At 44.3% G+C, this 18,454-nt stretch overlaps 1 protein-coding gene across 2 annotated transcripts; it reads right to left on the bottom strand.

Annotated features, from left to right (window-relative positions):
• Positions 1 to 1,350: 1,350 nt before the first annotated feature.
• LOC116629203 (transport and Golgi organization protein 1 homolog) lies at positions 1,351 to 12,349 on the bottom strand. 2 transcript variants are annotated; one of them, XM_032399510.1, is made up of 8 exons: positions 12,270 to 12,349; positions 9,036 to 9,167; positions 5,561 to 5,582; positions 3,725 to 3,813; positions 3,415 to 3,492; positions 2,958 to 3,068; positions 2,294 to 2,357; positions 1,351 to 2,123 (listed from the first exon to the last, which is right to left on the bottom strand). In XM_032399510.1, exons 1-8 carry the CDS (start codon positions 12,333 to 12,335, stop codon positions 1,981 to 1,983), a joined length of 705 nt encoding a protein of 234 aa, XP_032255401.1. In that variant the 5' UTR covers positions 12,336 to 12,349; the 3' UTR covers positions 1,351 to 1,980. The 2 variants fall into 2 exon arrangements, with proteins under 2 accessions (XP_032255401.1, XP_032255402.1); XM_032399511.1 differs by lacking the exon at positions 2,958 to 3,068.
• Between the last annotated feature and the right edge of the window lie 6,105 nt (positions 12,350 to 18,454).

The raw sequence follows: 18,454 nt of genomic DNA, 5'->3' as shown, positions 1-18,454 counted from the left end.
ACAGGAAAGGTATAGACATGGTCCAGTAGCCAAGGTCCAGAAGTTCTACCGTCATTCCTCCCAGCACACTGGATGGCCTAGATTCCAGTGTCCCTCATAAATGCACAGACTGACAACACAAGGAGGGAAATGAACTGAAGGTCCCATTTAGGGTTCAAGAAAAATCAAACTCCGGATGCTGCCAAGTCGTTGCAATGGGAGCTGTCTTTACACTTCTCTACTTCATTATCAAGTCCTCAAGTAACATTGCAGTTTGTGTCCTCTCAGAGTTGGTCTTTTGTCGGAGACGGTGAAGGCTCCTTTCAGTTCAAAGTGAAAAACCAAGCCTGACCAACTATAGGATGAGGCGGGGGACCATCGTTAGTCGTACACCTCCACGGGGAGCCCTGATCCTCAGACCAAGGCTGTGCCTGACACAATGAACCCGAAAGGAAGCCTTCCAGAATATGGCTTCATCAGCATGGCAACTCACTCCCAGACATCTCTGGGTCTACAACTACAACCCCTGCCTCCTCCTTTGAAGAGGCCAATCTTAGTGCCGGCAATATGTTCTCAAGTGTAAAAGGCTGTGAACTGTCACATAGTCAGTGTGTTCTCTCCACGCAACAGATTTCAGATGGAAAACTATCAACTGCATGGAGTCAACCGACTTGAACAAGACTGAGTTCACTGATAGTGAAGGCAGCAACGTGCGATGCTTAGAAAGGCTGGTTTGCTGTGTTGCCCTCAGACTCTTTTGTTCATGGTGTTGACTGAAAGGGTTTCAACAGGACACCTGATTTACTCAAGATTACATGCAAAAGGACTCTTAGAAACGGAGTCAAAAGCTCCAGACAGAGAAAGACACATGCATTTGCTTCTGGTCTCTCAGGCAATCCTTCAGCAAATGCTTTCTGGAGCGGCTGTAATGGAGTGGCTCAGTTGTAAAGTGTAGAAGACAGAAAGGTGGTCAGGACACTGTACCCACCCCCAAAAGAAATTTCCAATGAACAGAACCAGGATGCCAATGACACAGAGCAGCCCCCACCCCCGCTGTGGGAAGGAATAACACAAAGCTGAGTGTCCAGGGAAGACAGGGAACAGTTTTGCTTTTCAACGTGAATGAGGGACTCGAAGGTCCTGATCTCCTCCTGAGAAAATCAAGGAAACACTGGACAAAAGAGCAAACCCGTGAGTGAATGCACCCAATTTCTAAAGAGTACATGAAGAAACACGAGAACCAGATGGAGAAGAAGGAAGCCTAGGAGATGGCCAGCCTGGCAGTGGGAGCCAATCTCCCCAGGACACATCAATACATTCTGGAACAGGCAAGTGAACTGGAAAGAAGCTGAACAACTTTATAGGCATGGGCTTAGAAGGAAACGAGTCAAGTTCAGGGTCAGCCAGCAAAGGTGAGCCCTAGTGAAACCGCAGGCTTTGGCTGGGACCCAGGAGAGTTCCACCTAAAAAAATCAGCTGGATGGGAAATACCCTGGCCTTCTTAGGGACTGGGCTACAGTGAGTGATGTCAGTCGTACACTGGATGAAGGGATCCAGGACTGCTGGAGCCCTAACCCACTTTCCACAAAGAAACTCCCAGTGTCTCTGCAGCAGGACAATTCCATTTTTCTATCCACATTATTGACCCAAGTCTCGTACTGAACCAAAAGTGACTGAATTCAGGGCTAATAAGAACATGGGATGACACGGAAACCAAAAGGACAATGCAGACAGACCCAGAGGGGACCCAGGTATCAAAGTTTTTAATGATGGTACCTTCCCTCTTCTACTCCAAGGAGTCACACAACAAGCGTGACAAGCAGTTAGAACACAAAGGGAAATGCAGGTCACACACATCAAGGCAGGAAGGGCAGGCACAATCCTACAGAATGCATTTGGCAAAAACACTCTAGAGCCAATTCTAAAAGAAATACAATCATCTAGACTGGCCGTCACAGAAATTCATACAATAGTATCTGTGGCAGTTCACACAAGAATAGCTTACTCTTCCGCAGCCACTCGTCTTTGTTTAGAGAAATCCACCACGATATCCACTTTCCTCCTCAGCATTTTCAGTTCGGCTTCTTGAGTCATTTTCAAAGAACGCAGGGCATTGCGATGGTCTTCCAACAATTGTTGACATTCTGGAAAGGATGAGTTTTCTTTTGTGTGTGTATGTGCACATGACCTGAGAACTTCGGTTTGATAGGGAAAGGAGAAGGGCAAGACCTTGAAGGCAGGAAGGCATTCTTTCCCTTCCCAATGCAAACTCATTGCCACCATATGGGGATTTCTTCCCCCCAAAATAACATACCCTGCAGTTCTCGTTTTTTGGCCCTAAAGGCTCTCTGCTCTCCATCCTCGGATGCATCCTGGGCCTTTAAGACAGATATGAGAAAAGGCATTCAGGAAATCATGATCACACAACAACGTGAGGGCGCCTAACAGGACAGGATCATGCAGTGCAACAAAGAAAGCCCTTAAGGCATAATAGAAGAAGGAGAAAGTAAGCAAAGTGGAAAGGAGTTCAAGTCAAAGAACTCACAAATGACTTTCTTAGTGGCTTTCATTCATATATATATCCACATACATACATATATACACATCTTCCCCTATTCACATTGAAAATGCTCCGTTTGGCATTAAGAGAGGAAGGGACTGTACAGTCGGGCCAGCCATCGCCCTTCATCGCTCAAGTATCTTGTGGGGATTTGCTACATAACTTGGAGGGCAGGGCTGAATGATGTGATCATTACCTCGCTGTGAAATCAACCATACTTCCTAGTCCTTATAAGAGCAAACCTCATCATGGTGGTTCTAAGTGAAATCCCAGCTCACTGCTCCGTAGGAGTTTCAGTTCCCAGATGCCCACTCTCTACTGTGCTAAACAGCAAGCGAGGATGCTGCACTCACCTCACCCAGTGAACCAAAAGCCTGCCAGAGCCACATTAAGCTAAAACTCAACAGCCAGCTCTTACCACACCCTGATTCTTGACCTTCTTCTCTCTCTCAATTTGCAAGTGAGCCCGTGCCCGACGAAGGGTGCCATTTAAATTTTCATTAACTTCCTCAACCTTTTTGATGTTCTCCTTCAACAAAACATTTTGAATGAGTAATAATAATCCATTCCTTGGGGCACCTGGGTGGCATCCGGGTGGCACAGTCGGTGGAGTGTCTGACTCCTGCTTTCGTTTTGGCTCAAGGCCTGATCTCAGGGTTATGGGATTGACCCCTGCATCAGGATACACACTCAGCATGGAGTCAGCTTGGGATTCTCTCTCTCCTTCTGTCCCCTACCACTCACTCTTTCTCTCTCTCTCAAATCAGTCAATCAAGCAATGTTTAAAATAATAATAATAATCATGATAATGATGATAATTCATTACTTTGATTTCTGTTGGTAGGACACAATTCAGGCAAAGAAGGGATTCTTACCTTCCATTGAAGCACTTCCTCAGAGAGAAACTTATGTTCACTCTTGGTTTCTGCAAGATGTTTCTTGCCTTCCTGGATCTATAAAACATATGAAGAAGGAAACAGAATTCCAAAATAGCATCGGGTTACACAAACCTATCTACTCATGTGTGACTCCTTTCAAAATAGAGAGGCAGTGCTCTACATTTGTGAAACTTCTCTTGAATCAGGACCATTTCTGGATCACATGAAATAGGTCAATAGGACGAACTACAAGAGGTGGAAGTAACCAAAATGAAATCACAAAAAGTATTTGAAAAGGCACTGATACCTTCAGCTCCCAAAGGGATATTTCCTGAGCAAGCTCCCTGTTTTCTCTTCTCAGTTGATGGATCTTCTCCTTTATTTGTTGTAAGGTTACTAAAAGGAGAAAAAAGAATCTCAAAGATAACTAGCAAAACCAGTGACATTGAATAATCCCAGTGTATGAGCACCAGAGACACATTCTCTGACGCTTGGGTGTAACTAACTTGTTAGCATTCCCATTGTGCCCTAAGGAAGCAAGTTTTAGCAGCATTGGAAACCTAAGACAACCTATTTCGGGGAGATTCCTACTGAAATTTTTTTCAAAAATAGAGAAACGCCCTCAAATGTCTTCTAAGGTTTACTCCCATCCGGAAGCACCAATCTTGGAAAATGCAATCACTGCAAATGCTGATGTCATCCCCAGATACGTAACGGAAAAATCAAGCATCCCGTCAACTAACATTTCTCTCCTCCAATGATTAAGGTACAAAAATAAGTCCCTGCAAACAACCCAAAATGAACAAAACCATCCTTTGCTCCTGCTCAGCGCCATGTCCGTTTCCAGATCCTCCTTGGAATTCCACACAAGGAAAGCTCAAAGTGGCAATTGAGTGACACCTCCAAGGCCTTCAGTGACTTTCTGCTGCTCACAGATTGCCTGTCATGAACCCTAGGCAGGGGCTCTGGAGGACAAGATCTTTGGAATCAAACACACTCGGGTACAAACTCCACGTTACAGTCTCTGGAGGGCCTGGATAACTCACACTCCCTGGAACACAAGCTTTTCTCATCCCAACATGAGAAGGTTACCCTCTACCCTGACAGGAAAACAACACTCAGGAAGCGCCCTATCACAGATGGATAACACATCGAAGGTCGAGAACACAGACTCCTCTAACTGGCACTTAATTCTCTCATCTTGGGGTACTTGCGTGGCTCAGTCGCTTAAGTGTCTGCCTTCAGCTTGGGTCATGATCCCACATCGGGTCTTGATTCCACCCTGGGTCCTGGGATCCCACATCTGGGTCTGGGCTCAGTGGGGTGCATGCTTCTCCCCCTCCCTCTGCCAGCCACTCGGTCTGCTTGTGCCCTCTCTGTCAAGTGAATAAACAGAATCTTCTAAAAAATAACAATTCTCTCATCTTACCTCAAAGTGCAAACTTCTCTTCTATTGGCCCAATGTGAGCGCTCTCGTGCCCTGAGATCTCTCTTCTCACCACCCCCACTGCTGCACTCACAGGGACGAACACCAGCATTCGAGGGTTTGCTATGTGCCAGGCAGCCACCCTGGCCGTCAACAGACAGCACCGCGGAATCACCACAATCCATGAGGCCCGACACAGTACATCACCCCCACTGGCACCCGTTCCTTTCCACTCATCCTCCCCTGGCAGGAAAGGCTCCCTCCACTTCAGACTCAAAACCATGCTTTAAACCTCTCTTGTGACACACGCTCTGTCTGGCAACATGTGGCTCCTTCTCTAAGTGTAGCCTGCTTGTTAGACTCAAAGAGTGTTTTCTCATCTCGACATTTCACCAAGAGCCAGTACAAAGTACTGGCAAAGTACTCACTCCAGACCTCAGGCTCCTATCATCGCATGCCTCCTAAACATGTCTCTGCAAAATGACTCTTCCTATTCTCCCTACTCCCATGAGGTATACCTCCTCCTGGTCTCCTAAGAGATGGCAACACCCTCCACATTGTCACTTAGACTCCACATGGGAAAGAGAACGATTTTCAGGAGTTAACAAGTCAATTAGACATCAGGAGTCACCATATTTATCCCTAGTCCTATTATACCCACATCAAACACCAGTACCGAGAATTTACGACAATGAAAACTAAAGCCAAAAAACTTACCTTGATATTGTCGAGGCTTTATCTAAGAGAGGAAGAAACAAAATGAAGTTTGATGTCAAAACATATTACTAGTCAAAATCTCTAGTTCAGGTCAATACCGAAACAGTCATCCAATAAAAGTACAATAATCATTTTGTTTAGCAGAATGACTTCACAGGATGAAAAAAGAAGACAAAATTGGAATTTCCTGATTAAGTCACCATAGTTCACAATCCATTTCTGATAAAGAGCACAAAGGTATATAACTTAGTTTTGACCCCAAAATCTAGTCACGTTCTGTGAAATGAACGTTCAACCTGTTCAATTTTGACAGCGGACCATGCAGACATTTTAAAACACATTCATGAATTCATCATTTCCGTAACTTTAATGCAACCCAATATCCACACTGAGTTCAGAAACGGATTATTCTAAGATCCTGAAAGAAAGAAAATGGAAGGAAGGGAGGAAGGAATGTAGGAAGGGAGGCTGGCAGGTGAGCAAAGCGCTGACAAAATTATGCCGTTTTCCTTGTCCAGAAAGCTTCTCTGAACTATTACTAAGGGTTGGCTGTTTGCTGAATTCACACACAGTTATGGCACATCAGGTGCTATGAAGTTTCCCAGATTGCTACAGAGGGTCATCAAAAAGAAAGAAAAGCCATCGAATGAGAAAAAGAGTGGCACGTGGCGAGAGATGAAGCATAAGCAACAAGAGAAATGACAGCGGATGTTTCAAAAGAGGGGAACCAGGCTATCCAGATCGAGTCACCCTGATAAATTATAGCTTAGGAAACTCTAGGCAAGACCCCATTTTGACACCATTAACATATTTCCCCATTCAAAAGTTTTACAGGATGAGGAGAGGCTGAGGCCAGCCCCCAAATCTTGCCAGGATATTGGAATCTCACCACGCTATCAACAAGCCAGTCATAATAACGTTGTTAGGGGAAAGTCCATCAGTGGAGGGCAAACAGAAAACCATGGTGATTCCTGTAACTTCACATGTTGCTTAGGAATCTCTGAGTTGCTCTGGCCCTTGTCACCCAGCCCCACAGGAAGGGGAAGTGAAGAGACAGATGAGCAGAGCAAAGATGTCATAGTTTTGTTTTCCTTTTTTAAAAAATTTTTTATTGTTATGTTAATCACCATACATGACATCATTAGTTTTTGATGTAGTGACCCAGGATTCATTGTGCATAACACCCAGTGCTCCATGCAGAACGTGCCCTCTTTAATACCCATTACCTCGCTAACCCATCCTCCCACCCCCCTCCCCTCTAGGACCCTCAGTTTGTTTTTCAGAGTCCATCGTCTCTCATGGTTCATCTCCCCCTCCGATTTCCCCCCCTTCATTCTTCCCCTCCTGCTATCTTCTTCTTCTTTTTTTCTTAACATATATTGCATTATTTGTTTCAGAACTACAGATCTGTGATTCAACAGTCTTGCACAATTCACAGCGCTCACCGTAGCACATACTTATTTTCCTTTTGAAGGGAAGGTTTCTCCATTGGCAGGGAGAGGGGGGAGATTCCATTTAGAAATAAACTCAGAAGTTTTCTGTTCTTCTTAGAAAGGTCTGCCTTCAAGTGAAACTATGTCCCCAGAGCCTAACTGGGCCTTTCCCAAACTAAGCAATAGAGGTGAGGGGGAAAGTCTCCACTCCAATGCAATCTCCTCCCTGTCTCACCTGGGAGTAAACTCAGTCTAACCGCACACAGATGAGTAGACAACCTCACCCTAACGTCCTATTTACCTCAGTTCCTTTACCAGAACAGGAGATCTAGCTTTCAACACAACCTCACAAGGCATACTAGAGGTAAAAACCACGCCAGCAAGCACTAGAATCACACTACCTGAGGCATCTAAGGCAGAGACGATGGCATCGGCAGGCTGGGAATTTCATGTCCCTTCCATACCTGATCTTGGATCTAAGCAAAAAGGGGGCAGTAGGAAGAAGAGATGATGAATGTAAGCAGAGATATGAAACTCTAAGATTTTACCGGGATGCTGGACAACACCATAACAGAAATGAAGAATGCCTTTGATGGCTTCATTAAGAGACTCAACATACCAGAGGAAAGAATCATTGTGCCTAAAGAATTTCCGGCAGAAACTTCCAAAAAGAAAAACAAAGACAAAAATTAAAAAGACAGCACAGAAAATCCAAGACCAGTGGGACAATTACAAATCGTGTAACACACACATAATAGGAAAACAGCAGGAGAATGGACAGAGAGACAGTTGGAGCAATAATGACTGAGGATTTTCCTAAATTAATATAGCCACCAAATCGCAGATCCAGGAAGCTCAAGACAAGGAAAGCAGGATAAATACCAAAAGAAACACACAAACAACTAACACCAACGATGCCTAACCCAGAATGTTCAGTCACAGGTCCTTAAAGACAAAGGAACAATTCTGGAAATCTGGAGCAGGGCTTGGGTGTGGGTGGTGGAAGGGGGAAGGAGAGCAGTAACCCTTACCCAAGAGGAATAAGGATAAGGACTACATCACACTTCAGAAACCTTGCCATCAAGAAGGATGAAATGTTTAAAGTGTTCAAAGAAACATCCAACTAGAAACCTGTGGCCAGTGAAATGATCCTGCAAAACACACTACAGAGGAAGGAAAACCGTCGGGGATAATGATGGGAATGACGTCAACGGTAAAGATGTCAATTCTCCAAAAGACATAATAATTTCTCATGTGCATGCATTAACAACAGAGTGTCCAAGTACATCAGGCAGAAACTGAAAGAATTGCTGATGGAAACAGACGAATCCCTATTATAGCTGGGGAATTCAGAATCCTCTATCAGTCATTGACAGATCCAACAGATACAGAAATTCCATGAGAACACAGGTGAACTGAAAAGCATCACCAATCAGCTGGATCCATTAACATCTGCAGAATAATCCATTCAACAACCCAAGGAAAGACATTCTTCTCAAGTTCCCATGGAACATTCACTAAGAGAGGCCATATTCGGGGCCATAAGATACATCTGAACAACCAAAGGAAAAGAAATCACAGGAAGTATGTTCTCAGACCACAGACGACTCAAACTAGACATCAAGCACCGAAAGATAGCTAGAGAATGACCCAAAAATGGAGATGAAACAACACACTTCTAAAGAACACATGGGTTGGAGGGCAGGTGGGTGGAGGGATGGAGGAAAGAGGTGAAGGGGATTAAGAGTACACTTATTGTGATGAGCACTGAGAAATGTATAGACTTGCTGAATCATGTTGTACACCTGAAACGAATACTACACTGTTGGCCAATTATGCTTGAACTTTAAAAAAAAAAGAACATATGGATCACAGAAGGCACTGCAACACAAATTTACATCTATTTCAATCTAGGTGATCATCAAAATTGATGTATTAGAGGGATATTTCTATTACTGAATGGATATAAAACGTCCAATGACTATAAAATTTTCTGCTTATGTATGAAGAACAGTATATATAAGCTACTTTAGTATACTTACAGCGAGGATGGTTCTCCAGATATAAATGAGAAGGACACAAACTCCCAAGGGGGCAGTGATAATGGGAAGTTTCCATAGGACTCCAACCCCATCAGGGCCAAGAGGGAAACGGTCAGGCACAACATGGACAAGCTGAAATAACACGTGAGACAATGAGGAATCTCAAAGATTTACAATGTCTCTGTCCCAAACAATCAACTTTACAAACCCTCAACCAGCCTCCCCCAGGTAAGCACACCTCTCAAGTGCCTCCCCACGGAGGAGAAGGAGCACAGAGGAATTCCAAAGGAGCAGGGGCAAACTTTTGGGAGTGATGAGTGTGTTTACTATCTTACTGTGCTGATGGGTTTCACTGTGTTTACCTATGTCAAATATCAACAAACTCTATTCTTGAAAAAGGTGTTGTGATCATATATACATTATAGAACACTGAAGCTGTAGGAAAAATCTAATACGCAAATCTGAAGAGATTTGATTTTGCCTACAAACACATTGCAAATAAATTTTCTATAGCTAACAGAACTTAAGAATTTATAAGCCCACATAAAATAGACAAGATAAGTAAATGTAAACTTACAGTAGGTAAGAAGTCACTGACTTCTATTGTACATCCATGAAGGACCTGGATAAACTCCTCTGGAACCTTTCCAAAAATATGCCCCAAATTTATGGAAGAATGAGAGAAAGCAAGAATAAAAAATGTACTAGAGATATAAATGAGAATGTTCTATGGACAGATGTTTATCGATAAGGACATGAGTGAGAGAGAGACAGGAGGCTTCTATTAGAATAATATGGGATGAGTATTTCAACAAAAATAAATTACAATTATTGCTTAGTTTCTGAAAACAGTGATGTTTTCTTTCAATGCCCACTTTGCTTCAGAATCACAGCCCAAAATGTCAGATTTCAGGGGTACATGAAGATTTTCATGATCAGGTGATCTTGTTTCTTTTGATGATATCTGTGACATTTTAAATTACTTGAACATCTATCTCCAAAAGCCACTGAAAGGCATTCATGTTCCTATTTCTCAGTATTGTAACTAAATCAGTCAAGACCAACTCTAAAATTTAATTTTTTTAAAGATTTTATTTATTGATGTGAAAGAGAGAGAGAGAGCATGAGCAGGGGAAGGGGTAGAGGGAGACAGAAAAGAAGACTGCCGGCTGAGCAGGGAGCCCAAGCAGGGCTCAATCCCAGGACCCTGGGATCATGACCCAAGGCTAAGGCAGAAGCTCAACTGACTGAGCCACCCAGGTGACCATGAAATTTCATTTCTAAAAGAATACAAAATTCCTGGATATGGACACCAAAAAAAAGAACACATCTCATTTTACAAAAACTGGAGTTCCAAGTATTTTAGGAGACGAGACGCTCACAATGCAATTCATACTCATTCACACCAAGCTTGAATTGTGTACAAACACAACTCTCTAGAAAGTACCCCTGAAATCTATAACATTTTCATCTTCAGCCCTCACAGCTGAGGTCACAAACATGTGTGCTGGTGGGAAACATACACGGTCTTTGAACAGCCGCTGTCTGAAAGAGAACATTAGCTATCTGCACAATGGTTGATCATGGGGATCAAATGCACAAAAGACAGAGGCCATCTTGTCACAAATGGAAAACACCCCCAGTTGTGGCCACGTGGTACATCTGGCAGCTGTCGGGATGCTGACCAGTAGCTGACTCTTAACTAGATGACATCCAATGGGGCCAATAACACTGGCTTCTAACAGACAATGGCCATGAGCAGGTGGAGGAGGGAAATGCAAGACCAGGTAGTTTATGCAAGAGCTCAGAGATGAGGGAGGGTGAGAAAGTCCAAGTGATCTATGAGATGCAGCCTCGGTAGAGGGGAATATTTCCAATAAAGACTACAAGAAATTCCCTCCTTTGAAGACTCAAAAGAAACAGAATCGAGTCTCTTTTGACTGGAGGTATTCATGTGGGATGATTCTGCCTCAACACTAGGGTCCTTCCTGACTACTCCCACTTTGCAGAGCCCTCTCTAAGAATCTGGTGTAGGCCGATCTAAAGAAGTCTGCTTATTTCTAGGGTGTTCCCTGTCTCTCTCTCCTGACGGTAAGGGTTTTATTTTTTAAGGAGTGAAATATCACACTAGGAACCAGGTATTTCTTTATATTGGGACAATCCTAAGGACATTCAGGAGCTTTTGACTTTGGGGAAATCAACACTCTGTACATACTGGGCCAAAGAATGGATAACAACTCATTCGCTTCCTGATGACATCAATCCATCAGATTTTCCTGGGACAGACGTCCCAGCAAGATGCGGTCACTTAGTGTCTGCTGGGCTTCTCAGGGCTCCCGTGGACCTGGTGGGACACAGAGCCCCTGGGGACAGCCTCCAAGGCCAGAAGGAAAGGGCTGACTCAGAAGTTGTTACAAGTCAACCAACCAGGAAGCACAGAGCACAAAGGACACTTCACTGTTTAACACTCGAGTCCCAACACCGATGCTTAAGATACCACTGTTCCCAGGGCTGCCAAACTTCACAAATATGAACAATGTGCTGATATGAAATCAAAGTATGTAGAAGATGGACCCTAAACATACAAGGCTTGAAGCAGGATCTTCACTGGGCTTCCAGGAGCCAGTCTAATACCCGTAGCTCCTAGACATTAGCATTCCTGACATTTTCAAAGACAAGTTGAATGAGATCTAATGTACATATCATACAAGCCCCCTATTGAAGACAAAGAGCTCAATGGCTTTTCATATCTTCTCAAATCCTTCCTTCTTGACACCATAACCCTAGTATTTTCACGTTTCCATCCTGCCAGAGCTGCTCTTTTTGGACCAAGCAGCACAGGCAGGACCCAGAACTTGATGTGGACGGCTGTGGCCACAGCCCCTTCAGGCTGACCGAGAAACCTGCCCTGCGGTCCTCGGTCTTCAGGAAGAACTGCAGTTCTTCTCAAGTTCCCACCAAGGACCCCATGAAAAAACTATTATTTCACCACCATGTGAAAGAACCCAGGAGGAACGAAGACACCACTAGCAGCTTTGAGTCACCGGGTGGCTCAGTCAGTTAAGTGACGACGTCTTGGTTTGGATCAAGTCATGATCTCATGGTCCTGAGGCTGAGTCCCTCTTCAGGCTCTGGACTCACTGCACAGCTGGCTTGGGATTCTCTCTCTCCCTCCCCCTCTGCCCTTCCCCCCCACACCTGTGAAGATACCGGTGAAGTGCCATGTTTACTCACATTTGGGTTTGGGGAACCGGGACAGCGGAGCAAGAGCACCAGGAACAACAGCCTCTGCACCTTCATGTCTTGGTCCTTCCAAAGGGTGCTGGGGCGTCAGGGAGGAGGTGGAGATGGGGGGTGGAGTGGAGGTAGGGGTGGGTGGGGTAAGGAGGGGTGGGAAGGGGTGGGAAGGGGACAGGGTTTTAAGGAGGGTTGGGAGCAGGGTAGAAATAAAGGGTGGGATTGGGGAAGGCGTTTGTCAGGAGAAGAAGGGGTCAGTGACGGTGTCAGGGTCAGAGTAAGTACTCGAGGGGAGGTTCAGAAAGGTTAGTAGGTCAGCAGGTTAGGAAATCACTAGGTCAGCAGGAAACAGTAGCAGGTGAAGGGATTGGAGGACGATACACTTTTCTCCAAGCCTTGCGCTGGTTGAACCGTTCCTTAGCAACCCAGAGGCTTTATACTCTCTCTCAGCCAGTCATCTGCCTTTGCCCCTGCTAGATCATAATGGACACCCCGCGTGACCTCATACTTAAAGAGCCCCTTCCCAACTGGTGCCCCACCACGTGCCATTCCAATAACAGGTCCTCTCTGGAACTTTGGCCATCCTTCTTGTTTCTGCTCCCTCCCAACCCGGGTCCCTGTTCCCCTCTTCTGGGCGCTATCTCCTTCCTTCCAGAACTCCCATCCTAGAGCCATTGGCTGAACAACATATAAAGCAAAGGAGGACAGAACTGCAACAACAAGCAAATACACAAGCAGAGTGGGAGGTTTCAACCCTCTCTCAGTGACTCAAAGCACACAGAACATCCATAACATGTAGACCTTGATAGCAAACCATCTGAATCCCACAGCTATCTCCGTATGTCTGTCCACATCCATATACCACTGTGGAGGACACATTAACTTTGGGCATATAGGATACACTTACGAAAATGCACCCGATCTATTTTGGTCATAAGGGACATTTCAGTATGTTTCAGAGGCATGAAATCACAGAGAGCATGTTGTGGTAATAGAATGTGCTAGAAATCATGGATAAAAAGCTCATTAGAATTTCCCATATGTTTAGAAATGGAGAATTACCTCTATAAATAAAATAGGAGTAAAGAAATCCCAAAGAGAAAGCTACCTTGGAACCGAATGAAATGAGCATGACAAAATTGTAATCAAATATGTCTTCTGGGCTGGTATATCCTGGGATATTAGTATGAGAAGACTGTATGGCCTCAAAATCATCCCTAGTTGACGGAGACATTTTAACACCTCAAACAGCGGTAGATCTGTTACTTACCTATGTGACCCTGCTACACACTAGCTTGGGCTTTACGTTATGAACCTCACAGGGGAAACAATCCAAGCTCACTCTCATGGGATCTCTTGGGACCTCCAGGAATGAGAGCATTTTAAGAGAAAACATTCACCAGCTTCTCTCCCGGGGGATTCAAGACAACACCCAGAGAGCTGGCAGCTCCAGGTGTGCTGGGCAGGGAGAGCCAAGCAGGTGGGCAGGGCCAGGGACCCAGGTGACTAGACAAACCCCCTGTGATCATCTCTCTTGGGCCCTGTCCTGAGCCGAACTTCCTAAACTGTTTCTCTCTAGGACTAACACAATGTTTCCCCAACTCATTCAGGCCCAAGGCAGCTGAAAATCAATGCTCTACAAACCACCACTTATTGTGTCAATTTCTTGTCAACAGGAACCATTTTAGCACTGCTAAAATAGGAACGCAGTATCTTGAACATAAATATAAAGAAACCATAAAAAACAAGCAAACAAAAACAAAACAAGGAGAGCAAAACATTTGTATGAAATTCTGTTGAGAGGCTGCTGCCCGCCTCCAGAGCCCCAGAGTTGGGTGGTCCTGGTTATAGAAGGAGAGACCAGCTACAGAAGGGGTGGAGTCAGACTAGCCCAAAAGTGAACGGGAGAGAGGCCCAGCCTCTAAGGGGGACTAGGGAATTCCAGGAAGGATGGCCGGGGTCACCCTAATTATAAGTGGAACAGGGAGCAGGGAAAGAAGAAGCAGTGAACAGAGTTTGGGGGCCTCGAACAGGTGAGATCACTCGTGGAGGTGAGGAAGTGTCCCCAAACCAGCGTCAGCCTCCCGTCTACGAAGCCCTTCGTGGCCCCTGGAAACAGGGCCGGGAGCCTAGAGTGTGAGATCCAGCTGTGCTGCTTACCAGCTGTGTGACCCTGGGCTGGTTTCCTTCAGTGAGCTGGGGGCGTCCAAGCCTGTGTCCATAACTGTGCTGAGGACAAGAGGAAGCCACGTGCTGAGCACCTATGGACATGAGCAGCATCATCTCCATGGGGCAAGTGCCTTCCCAGATGCGGTGCCTCACGTCTCACAGCTGTTAAAGGCGACACTGGTGACAAGCACAGGTCCCTCCTGTTTCAGGCCTGTGCTAAGCCCTGCCCTTTGCACACATCGTCTCTCGGGCTCCAGATGGCAGGAGGACCTCCTAAAGTGTGGGGAGAGCTCCGGGCCCCTGGGGAGGCTGAGGGATTCCTGGGCCCTGGGGAAGGGTGAGTGTTTGGGGGACCCTACGGAGGGCTGGGGAACGGAGCTCCTGGGCTCCATGGAAGGAATGGGGGATCGGGCACCCCGGAAAGGGCTGGAGGAGTCTTGCAGGATTCCTGGGTCCCCACAGGGCAGATCCCTCCCACACCTAAGCTGGTGCAGGCTGGGACCTGGAAGCAGCAGCATACAGAGGCAGCAGATCCATGGGATGCTGGATGGAGCGGTGAGGAATGGTCTGGCAGGCAAGTGGAATCACCAGGCTGGGCTGCCCTCGGCGCCTTCCCCCTTCCCCAGTGTGTTTGAATCCATGTAGCAGAAGGATAGTCTGGGCCAGTTTACTCTGTCAGATATAGATGATCCTACCCACCTTCTCTTTGTTAAGAGAATTAAATGAGATAATATATTCGAAACACCTGCCACACAGCAGCTATCCAGGAGATGTTATCAGCGCTCTTCCTTTTACCGCATGTAAACCTCATAGAGGGTTTCACATACAGAGCGATTGCTTAACAAAATGGACGGGCATGAACAGAAACCTTGCTGAAGCAAGCACAATGGGGCACAAAGACAGAAAACCAAGAAAATGTAACAAAAAAACAACTTTCTCCCTCTATCCCCTCTATCCACAACACAATCCATCCCATTTTTTTTTTCCATGCTTTTACTAAAAAGTATCCTGGGAAGCAGGAGATGCTCAGAGAGTTTATGATTGAAAATCCTAAGACTGAATCTTTTGTTCTTAAGTGCTTTTCTTAGCCTGACCTGATTTTGCTCCAGAGGTGAGGATTATAAGATCTGGTGGCATATTTGGGGCATTTTGGGACTCAGAGTCAAAGAGTGGGTAAATACTTGATCTTAACCATGGATAAGCCAGGGCTTAGAGCTTGCCATTGGATGATTGCCCAATTACAGGATATGAAATGAATCTGTGGGTCTATTGTGATTTTTTTTTTTTCCTTGTACCCACCACCTCCTCCCTCTGCATTGTTAAGGCTTCCTTTCAAATATAATAATTAAATGTAGAACATAGCTGCTGGAGATAGAATACTCTGCTTGGCAATACATTTAAATCAATATTGTGATCCAAAGCAGGAGATTATTAACGTTACTTCGCCCCACCAGAGTTAAGGTTTTTTTTTTTTTATTATTATCCATATCAACACACCATAGTCATTGCATAAATACTAAACACACCCAATTCCTTCCTTAATTTGCTTTCATGCTGATGAAATTGAGAGTCAGCACGGATAGGACATTAACGAGGTAATCTAAGATCCAAAGAAGCTGAAAGAAATGGAGAGAAACGCTATTGAAAAAAATCAATTGGGATTCAATCGGTCGACTAGACTCTGAAAGCATTGTCTTTGTGTGACATTTCATCATTTCCAGGTAATGCTGGAATATCTATTCATGATCTTTTAAACGTATGCAACTTCTCTTAGCACATAATTTGGCATCTGCTAAACTCTGCTAACAACACTGAAGGTTGAGTCCACAAGAAATCAAACCCCCATGGATTGACAAAGAAAAAGTAACAGTGGCAAATACTTGAAAATGTGCCCAGGATTGTATTGTGACAGCATTCACTTGATTAATTCTTATAGAGCACCTACCACGTACCAGGCACTGTGCTGGGCAGGGGGGATACAAGTGGGGAACAAGACACACAAGGTCCCCAGGATCATGGAGCTGACATTTTGGTGGGGAAGACACAAAGAAAACTAGTAAACAAGATGACTTTAGGGAGTGAGCTATGATGAAAATAAAATGGGGACCTAATAGAGAGGGATGGTGGTAGGACTTTTTATATAGGATAGGCTGCTTTCTATAGGGAAGGTTTCCCCAAAAGATAACAGTTTAGCCAAGACCCGAATAACACGAAGGAGCATGCATTTGCAAAGATCTGGGGACAAGTGTCACAGGCAGATGGAAGAGCAAAAGTCAAGTTCCTAAGGTGGCAGTGACCCTGGTGTGTTCCAAGAAGAAAAAAAGAACTTGCTGTGGTCAAGTGAGATAAAGAGTAGAAGGACAAGAGCTCTGGCAGGTTATGTAGGATCCTGTAGGCATGTGAGGAGTTTGATATTTTTATTTTATTGCGGTGGAAATGAGCAATGGAAAGCTCAATTGGATAGTGGTAAGCAGGTAATGTAATTCATGATGTCATGAAGGTGAAGACCAGATGTCACTATACCCCCAAACTGCCCAATGCTCAAATGCTAGGTGGGGAAGCAAGAGCACTAGATCTGGAGTTTGGAGACTGGGGTTCTAGTCTTTGGAGACTGGGGTTCTAGTCACTTAGCTTAGACCAGTCACAACTAGTTAAGTGGCAGGGCTTCATTAGTCTATTTACCAACTATTTACTAATTGCCTACTATATGTTTAGGTGCAAATGTTGGGACCTAATCCCAGACCTCAAAGAGCTCACAGTCTAGTAGGATGAAATCACAACAGAATTAGCCCATTTATGCATATATTGGGGTATTCCTGGCTAACAGGCTATAGTCCCAGGTGATTTTTGTAAGATTTAAATGAGATACACACTTTGAAAACTGTAATTTAGAAAATGTAGCTTTTGCTTACAGAAGTTCTTTCCATTGCAAGTGACAGAAATCCAACTCAAGCTGATTGTTTGAAAGAAATTCATTCTCTTAGGTTACTAAAAATCTCACTTCAATTGTGGCTGGATCCAGGAACTCAAACAGTCTCATCAGAACTAAACTCACTCTCTCCATTCTGCCTTTCTGCATAATAGCTTTATTCTAGGAGGTTTTCCACATTGTAGTGACAAGATGGCTTCCAGAAACTCCAGGAGAACATCTTCTCTTCCTTGCAACCCTATCAGTAAGTTATTTTCTCTCCAGTACAGCAACAAAATTGTGGACCTAGGTCTTACTGGGTCACCTGCCTAGTCTCGAACCCATCACTGCGGTCAAAACAACTCTGAAGAAAAATAACAAAGTTGGATGACCAACACTATATTATTCCAAAATTTAGAATACACTGTAGAAACAGAATACATTTGTTGGCTTATGACTGAGTCAAAAGCTCACACTTGGAAGAGGAGGATGAGATTAGCTGCACTCAAAACCTAGATGAGAAATGGTTCCCCCAAAAGAAACATCAAGATGCTGTTACCCAAAAATGAGGCAATCTTAGGCAAGTAAAATTTATAGATGATGATTCAGTACTGTAGTGAAATTGAGGTGACCAGCTAACTAATCTCTGAATTTCTTCCTAGTGCCAAAATTCTATAAATTCATTCACTCATTTAGCAATACACATTGAGCACATACTATATGGCAGACACTATCACAGGCACTGAAGATAGAACAATGAACAAAATAGATGAAATTTAAGTATTTAAGTCATACGTGGTACGTACATGTTGAAATAAAATGAAATATTCTAGTTTACCTTGAATTAATATTATATGATGTAAGATCATGTTTGTATCTATAAAGGAGTTATTAAAGACAGAAGCAAGATTTTCAGTCCTATATTATATGAAGATTTTTAGGACTATATGTATGTATGTCACGTTCTTGTAAGTAAAATAACAATAAATACATGTTTTAAGAAGCATACCAGAATCTAAACCTCTAAGCTAATTAGGGAACAAAAATGTTCACAGGGAACAATTTTTAAAAGCAAGTTTATGCAATGTCTTTGTTGGCCGTTATC

Source organism: Phoca vitulina, unplaced genomic scaffold (genome assembly GCF_004348235.1).
Source record: "Phoca vitulina isolate PV1807 unplaced genomic scaffold, GSC_HSeal_1.0 scaffold381, whole genome shotgun sequence".
Taxonomy (NCBI): Eukaryota; Metazoa; Chordata; class Mammalia; order Carnivora; family Phocidae; genus Phoca; species Phoca vitulina.
Note: the sequence above shows the minus strand (reverse complement) of the source record. Positions and strands in the feature narration are given on the sequence as shown.

Coding starts and splice junctions, on each gene's coding strand:
- LOC116629203 (XM_032399510.1), bottom strand. CDS start 12,335: ATGAAGGTGCAGAGGCTGTTGTTCCTGGTGCTCTTGCTCCGCTGTCCC. Junction 9,168..12,269: donor CCGGTTCCCCAAACCCAAAT/GTGAGTAAACAT, acceptor GTGTTATTTCAG/CTTGTCCATGTTGTGCCTGA. Junction 5,583..9,035: donor TCTGGAGAACCATCCTCGCT/GTAAGTATACTA, acceptor TTCCTCTCTTAG/ATAAAGCCTCGACAATATCA.